Source organism: Ruditapes philippinarum, unplaced genomic scaffold, assembly GCF_026571515.1.
Source record: "Ruditapes philippinarum isolate M1 unplaced genomic scaffold, ASM2657151v2 ctg2357_1_1_1_1, whole genome shotgun sequence".
In the NCBI taxonomy this organism is placed as follows: domain Eukaryota; kingdom Metazoa; phylum Mollusca; class Bivalvia; order Venerida; family Veneridae; genus Ruditapes; species Ruditapes philippinarum.
In genome coordinates this window covers 148,864-155,634 of record NW_026852492.1, presented here as the reverse complement: position 1 = coordinate 155,634, position 6,771 = coordinate 148,864, and the positions used below count along the sequence as shown (strand labels likewise).

General features: G+C 34.2%; 1 protein-coding gene across 1 annotated transcript; it reads left to right on the top strand.

Moving 5' to 3' along the window:
- Positions 1-1,083: 1,083 nt before the first annotated feature.
- LOC132714887 (uncharacterized) lies at positions 1,084-4,823 on the top strand. The gene is made up of 4 exons (XM_060697808.1): positions 1,084-1,281; positions 3,081-3,245; positions 3,778-3,920; positions 4,494-4,823. The coding sequence occupies exons 1-4, from the start codon at positions 1,227-1,229 to the stop codon at positions 4,641-4,643; spliced, it is 513 nt and encodes a 170-aa protein (XP_060553791.1). The 5' UTR covers positions 1,084-1,226; the 3' UTR covers positions 4,644-4,823.
- Positions 4,824-6,771: the final 1,948 nt, after the last annotated feature.

Below are 6,771 nucleotides of genomic sequence, written 5' to 3'. Positions count from 1 at the left end.
AACTTTGAAACGGCTGAAAATCGAATCGAGAACCCCGGGTCTAAACGAAAGCTTTTGGTTAATTCTATCTTATATCGACTTTATCTAAAACAAATTCAGCCTAAACGGTTGCCCAAACGATGGAAACCGGTTTATATAGAGGATATTTGTTTAGTTCAGTGTAAGATCGGAATATATTTCACCGAGTGAGCACCAAAAGGTATATTTCACGAGTGGCGCAGCCACGAGTGAAATATGGACTTTTGGTTTTGATCTTACATTAAACTAAACAAATTTTCTTTTAATTACATGCAAAGAAACGTTTTAAAAAGACATTAAACCTAATACTGAATGAAAAGCGCGCCAAATAATAATACAACGTGACGTCATTTACGACGTCACGTCATTAAGTTGGTACCCAGTACTGTGTACGCTGGTATTTCACTGAAACAACGTAAAGGGCTTAAATTCAAAACAGTGAAATTATCAAAGTGGTAATTTCACTGTTTCAAACAGTGAAATTACCAGTTTTATATCACTGATATATTTCTATAAACCACCGAAAAGCATGTAATAAAGCTTATTTTTTTCAATGAAATTGCTCAAAAATATACATAAGTGTATTATAAATTTCGTTCAAAATCAGTTTACAACTTTCGTATACATAAGTGTATTATAAATTTTATTTAAAACCAATTTACAAATTTCGTATAAAAAAGGAATCTAAAGTGTTCATAAAAATAACAAAATTTGACCAGTTGCTAAGGGCAACCGTTTTTAAAATATGCAATCAGTTGACCGTAGCATGCACTTAAAAGGAACCTAATTAAGAGGTACAATATATAAAGTGTTGAAATATGTTAATGCATGCGTAGCAATTTCTGGTTGATGAGTTTTTACGCGCTGGACCATAGAAGGTTTATTTCATGTATATTTGATAGAGTATTTCAAACAGAAGCAGTTATTGCTATCATAAATTTCTAGACTGAAAGACGCCGGTACTTGACGGTCGCTGCGTTTGAAAGGATAATAAATTCTTTTCATATTTTGTGTTGATCAATAATGAAAAGCTATATTTAGTAACGAAGGATAAAGGGTTTTTGTTCAATATAGTTCCGCTAGGTATTGTTTATCTAGACTAAGCGGCGACTGTACTAAATGCCTTTTTCTTTCATCGACACCTGCGTGGGGCTAATGAAATAGCTCCTGGTGATTGTGAAATACTGTGACTAAAAATAGATCGGAACATGCGCAGTCTACAAAGACGCTACGCTATGACAGTCATTTCCTTACTAGATGTAGGCAAGTAAACAAGTTATTTTTTACAAATATTAAATATTATTTATTTTGAACATATTAAAAAACTATTTGTATTTTTTTATTTTATAAATTAACAATCTCTATAACCATTATTTAAACATTATAGAATTCATGTTTGCCCTTAATTAAACTTTATGTGTTTCTTAGACATAATGTGCCTTTAAATATTTTTTTTACGCTTTGAACAAAAAGTAAATAATGAATGAAAAATCATGAGTTATAAAGACTGGGTCATTGGTTTCATTAAGAAGTATTCACTCACGCTTTGAATGCACGTGGTCCCTCTCCCCTTGATGGCCCGTAGACTACTGAAACGATACATCGTTGAGTGACTTTAAACCAAATGTCTTAAAAATGAAAATTTTGTCCAATTGTCATATATACGGGGGTTGTCCAATAAGGAAAAGATGCACTAGAAAGAGAAAGACGGGCAAAAGTATGTATGTAAGGTATCGGACAGATAGGGGAGCAGCTAAAAATCAACACACATAATATTAACTGACATTCTTGGGATGCGAGCAAATCCGGTACGCTCGGTGCACTAACATTTATCAAAGACGAGATGAATGATATAGCCTGCATGTCAAGTGAGAATTTTACGGAAATACGTTGACGTTAAAATGACGTCAAGACCAGGGCCGGTACCTGTATAATGCATAAATGCAAATGCTTGCTATTGGTAAACCTATCATTAAATGTATGGAAATATATTGAAGTTACATATGTATAGCTTTGAAATCGCTTGGGCGATTTGTTTTTATCACAAAACCTCTTGTAAGCACAGACTGACAGGTAGATGGATGGATGATGAAATATTTTTGTGTCGCCTCTACGGAGTAGTGGCGACATATAGGGATCACTTCTCCGTCGCCTGTCTGTCCGTCTGTCTGTCCGTCACAAAACTTGTCCGGACTACTCCTCATAAACTACTGGTGCAATTTCATACAAACTTTACAAGAATGATCAGTACCAAGTCTAGTTGTGCATATTGTCAGCATTTTCCGGTTCAATGATTTTTGGCAGAGTCATGGCCCTTTAATATTTTTTAATTTAAAAGTTTGTCCGGACTACTTCTCTTATACCACTAAAGCAATTTCAATGAATCTTTACAGGATTGATCTGTAGCTCAAGTCCTTGCGCATATTGCAAGGGTTTTCTGGTTGAATGATTTTTAGCCGAGTTATGGCCCTTTGATAAAAAAGTGTATTTTTCTGTGTGTTGCCAGATACACAAAAGCTTGTCCGGACTACTCCTCATAAACTACTGGTGCAATTTCATCTAAACTTTACAGGAATGATCAGTACCAAGGGTAGTTGTGCATATTATCAGCATTTTCCGGTTCAATGATTTTTGTCAGAGTTATGGCCCTTTAATAATTTTTATTTTTAAAGTTTGTCCGGACTACTTCTCTTATACCACTAAAGCAATTTCAATGAAACTTTACAGGATTGATTTGTAGCTCAAGTCCTTGCGCATATTGCATGTTTTTTTCGGTTGAATGATTTTTGGCCGAGTTATGGCCCTTTGATAAAAAGGTGTTTTTTCTGTGTGTTGCCAGATACGCAAAAGCTTGTCCGGACTACTCCTCATAAACTACTGGTGCAATTTTATCCAAACTTTTCAGGAATTATCAGTACCAAGTCTAGTTGTGCACTGTCCGTCTGTCTGTCCGTCTGTCACAAACTTTGTCCCAACATGAAATTGGCCATCATGAAGCGACACATGTGATTACTGATCGCTCTTGTTAAATTATATGGACATTTGAACAATTATATATTTAGATCAAGGTCGGGCACATCATGGAGAATGGCGGCTTCTATATGATGATAGTGACAAGATCACATGTGAGCTTTATTGTCACCATGGATACAGCATTAGTGGATGCAACGTCATCACAAAGTCAGCAAATGGTCACTGGAGTCATGACGTACCAACATGTGAAGAAGGTTTGATAATACAATACATGTGTACACCTTCATATCATAAATATATGTGAGAGATATGATTATATGTATACATTGACATGATAACACATACATATTTACAAATGTCATGGTCGATGTTCATGTACATAAATTGTTCACTTACCACAGACACCAAAATACCATAACTGCTGTACTAAAGACAGCATAGAGAAAATAAGGAACAAGTTTTTCGAAAACTCTTTAATATAATTACATCATAATGTCATATACTAATGATGAGTTATCAGTGGAGTTAAAAAGTCGAACATTTTTAATGATAACACGAGATATAGGGCCTGGAGAATATCCGAAAAAGTTTCTGCAAACATCATAAGAGATTAAAATCAAACTCAACTGGCATCGATATTTTTTTCGACGTTTGACAGGAAAGTTACAAATGTAGAAGTAAATATTTCTTTTGTAAACAGGCAATATATTTTAACTTTACAAATATCAACCAATCATTAAGATCATTTTACTATTGATAAAAAGTATGGTATTTCTTATTTTCCAGAATCATCCTTTTTTGTTTCGACACTTGTGAAAACGTCATGCAAACTTGCAAACTACGCACCTATGTATGTGCTTGAATATATGGGATTTTCTAAAGCAGGGATTGTGAAGAAGTCAATCGCTGCAAAATTGATGAAATGGCTGGTAGATTGTTTATTTTATCTATTTCGTTAACAAAATTATCAAATACAGTACAACCTCGTCATATCGACCCTTTGTAATGTCTTTTACAATAATAGTCTAAATTCGTCCAAAAATATAGACTTCATCATAAGTTAAACACATCTCAGCAGTAAATAAAATCTTTGAATCCCAGAAAAAGTTGTTCTGCAGAGTTTTTAATATGTATATATATTTATTCTATAATATCTATATGTTATTCAAAGCATTTTTATTTCACAGTATCTATTATTTTTAACGTTCTATAAAAGTAGCCTTTAACTTTCCGTTTCAAAATGCAATAGAATGACTTGACCGTGTATTAAAACACTTGTTTGCTATATAACTCTCGCTATATATGCTTACAGACGTTTAAATTTTTAGTTATAAAGATTTTATTATGGTTCTTATAAATGCTTTTTTGCATATATACACAGCTTATCTGACTTTGACAAGATTAATATTGCAAACAACATTCTTATACGGTCATATAACCTGTCAATAATCTTTATAACGAATTTTGATACAGCAAACTTCCTTTTAATATATCCTCTTCAGAAAACTGTGAAAAAGAACAGTTTATTCGCAAAGATACAAAGCTATATGATGAAAGGCGCTTATCCAATTGAAATCCTAGATGACATATGTAAAAATCTGGCAGAATATTTTAGTAGGAAGCAGAATTGTGAACAAAAAACTGAATTGTGAACCCCAAGAGGAAAGAAATGTAACTAAAATCAGATGTGTGAACGGAAAGCAGAATTGTTAACCAAAATGCATGAATGGCTGAATTGTGAAAGAAAAACAGTTAGTTCTGAACATTTGTTCTTTAATATTATAAATTTCAGTCTAATACATGTACAAAAGTTTATAAAGCATGTATATATATTTCCTTTTATGTTTTTTTTCTATACTATTTCTATACTATTTCTTCACTGTAACTTACCTGTAATGAGAGCACATCTTTACCCCTTTATCGCCACCAACAACAATACCCAAAACATACACAAAAAGTAGATTTAAGATAATATATTTTGACTTCTGGAACATGTCGGCCATCTTGGGTTTCTCTAATTGCGTACATATTGCCAATGTATGCCGATGGTTTTCAAAGACTACAAATATTCAAGTAGTTAAGTATGATACGTTGCTTGTTGCAATGAGTTCCCCCATGCGCTATTTCAATAGTCTTTTCATCTCAGTGTTACCCTATCATTTTTTGTTTAACATCTTATTCTGAACTACGATGTTTACATTTTGCTACCTTAACGACAAATTATTTCATATTTAGCGCTACTACCAACATGGTCTTAAACCATTATTTGCCCATCTGTAATTAAATATTTATAAATTTGGTCATAATTATTATGAACCTTATTTTTGAAAAATGGCATTTCCGATTTTCGAAAAAAAAGTTGACTTATAAACAAGCTATGGTGGCTGATTTGGTACATTGTGCGTCGATGGCGACAATGCAACCTATATCGTTATCGCCTTTTCGCTAGCGCCAACGCGACAAAGTGCCAAACGGCGCGTTGTCGCGCTGTCGTCTTGTCGTCCTGTCTCTAGAGAAGCACGCCAAACGGCGCGTTGTCGTGCGGCGCGTTGTCGCGATGTCGTCCTGTCGCTTGGCTTATAAGCCAATCCTTCAATTTGAACCGAGCGACAATGTGACATCGCGACAACACGCCGCACGACAACGCACCGTTTGGCGTTCATCGTTTGCGAAAGTCTGACAATACGCCGTTCGCCGCCTTGTCCTGTTGTCGCTATCAACAACACGACGCACAAAAGCGTACCAAATCAGCCACCATGATTTATATAACAAACTGTTACTCGCGTACCATACACTCGTAACCAGTACCAGAACAATACGTGGTTTTATACAGGGGTTGCGTGCGGCCTAGTTTGATATATAAATTAAACGTTAAATGTATGCTTACCTCAATTTTTGTGCTTTTACCGACCGTTCAGCTCGCCATTTTATGAGCAAATTGTACTATTTTGGTCACGTTATCATCTGCAGTGCCCGGTAAATAAGTATTTTACGTTTTTAATCGACCGCTAAAGTTAAGCGGTGTGTTAACGGGAGGAATATTTTCTCCAACGCGCCTTTATAACAGATTTCAGTACATTTCACTAGAACTTTTGTAATTTTACAATATTTTAGTTTCCTTCTTCGTTTAACTTGTAGTAAAATGGGATCTCATAACACTACAGCGACGTCACAGTCAGCCGACGTCAGCTTTTAGCTTAGGTCAAACTGACTGATAGTTCACTATATAATCAATTCTATGATGCCCAATTCCGTGTACTATTTCTTAATTATTGTTAGAGATAGGTCTGTATTTATAATGTACCGGAAATTGACGCCGTAACGATAAGTAAATAAACTTATTCAAACTGATTAAAAGAGTGACAGCTACATAAAATCAATAAGATTATTGAACACATACATGAAATACAGCTCGAATTCATTATTTCTTTCATTATTTTATTTTATAAATTTTTATCACCTCGATCAACAATTACTCACATTTTATCTATTCAGCGTAATAGCGTAATGGTTGAGTGTTGGCTTCGTCAGTGAAGAGACCCTGAAGGCATGCTTTCTTTTCTTAATATATTTTTGTTTTTTGATATTTTTAGTTCCTCGTGAATTTCTTTCACTTTTATAAGAGAACATTTAAATTTACATTCATTCGCCTTCAGCAGGTTAGGTTAGAAACACCACAGTCGAGATAAGAGTGATAAATGAGGAATGAAAGAAAATTAAAATTATAAATATACAAATGAGCCGAAATTGTTAAAATGTAGCAAATTGAATTTTTATTGA

Excerpts from the sequence above, each read along its gene's own strand:
- LOC132714887 (XM_060697808.1), top strand. The coding sequence starts at position 1,227 with ATGCGCAGTCTACAAAGACGCTACGCTATGACAGTCATTTCCTTACTA. Across the intron at positions 3,246-3,777 it reads CGTACCAACATGTGAAGAAG|AATCATCCTTTTTTGTTTCG; the intron begins GTTTGATAATAC and ends CTTATTTTCCAG. Across the intron at positions 3,921-4,493 it reads CAAAATTGATGAAATGGCTG|AAAACTGTGAAAAAGAACAG; the intron begins GTAGATTGTTTA and ends TATCCTCTTCAG.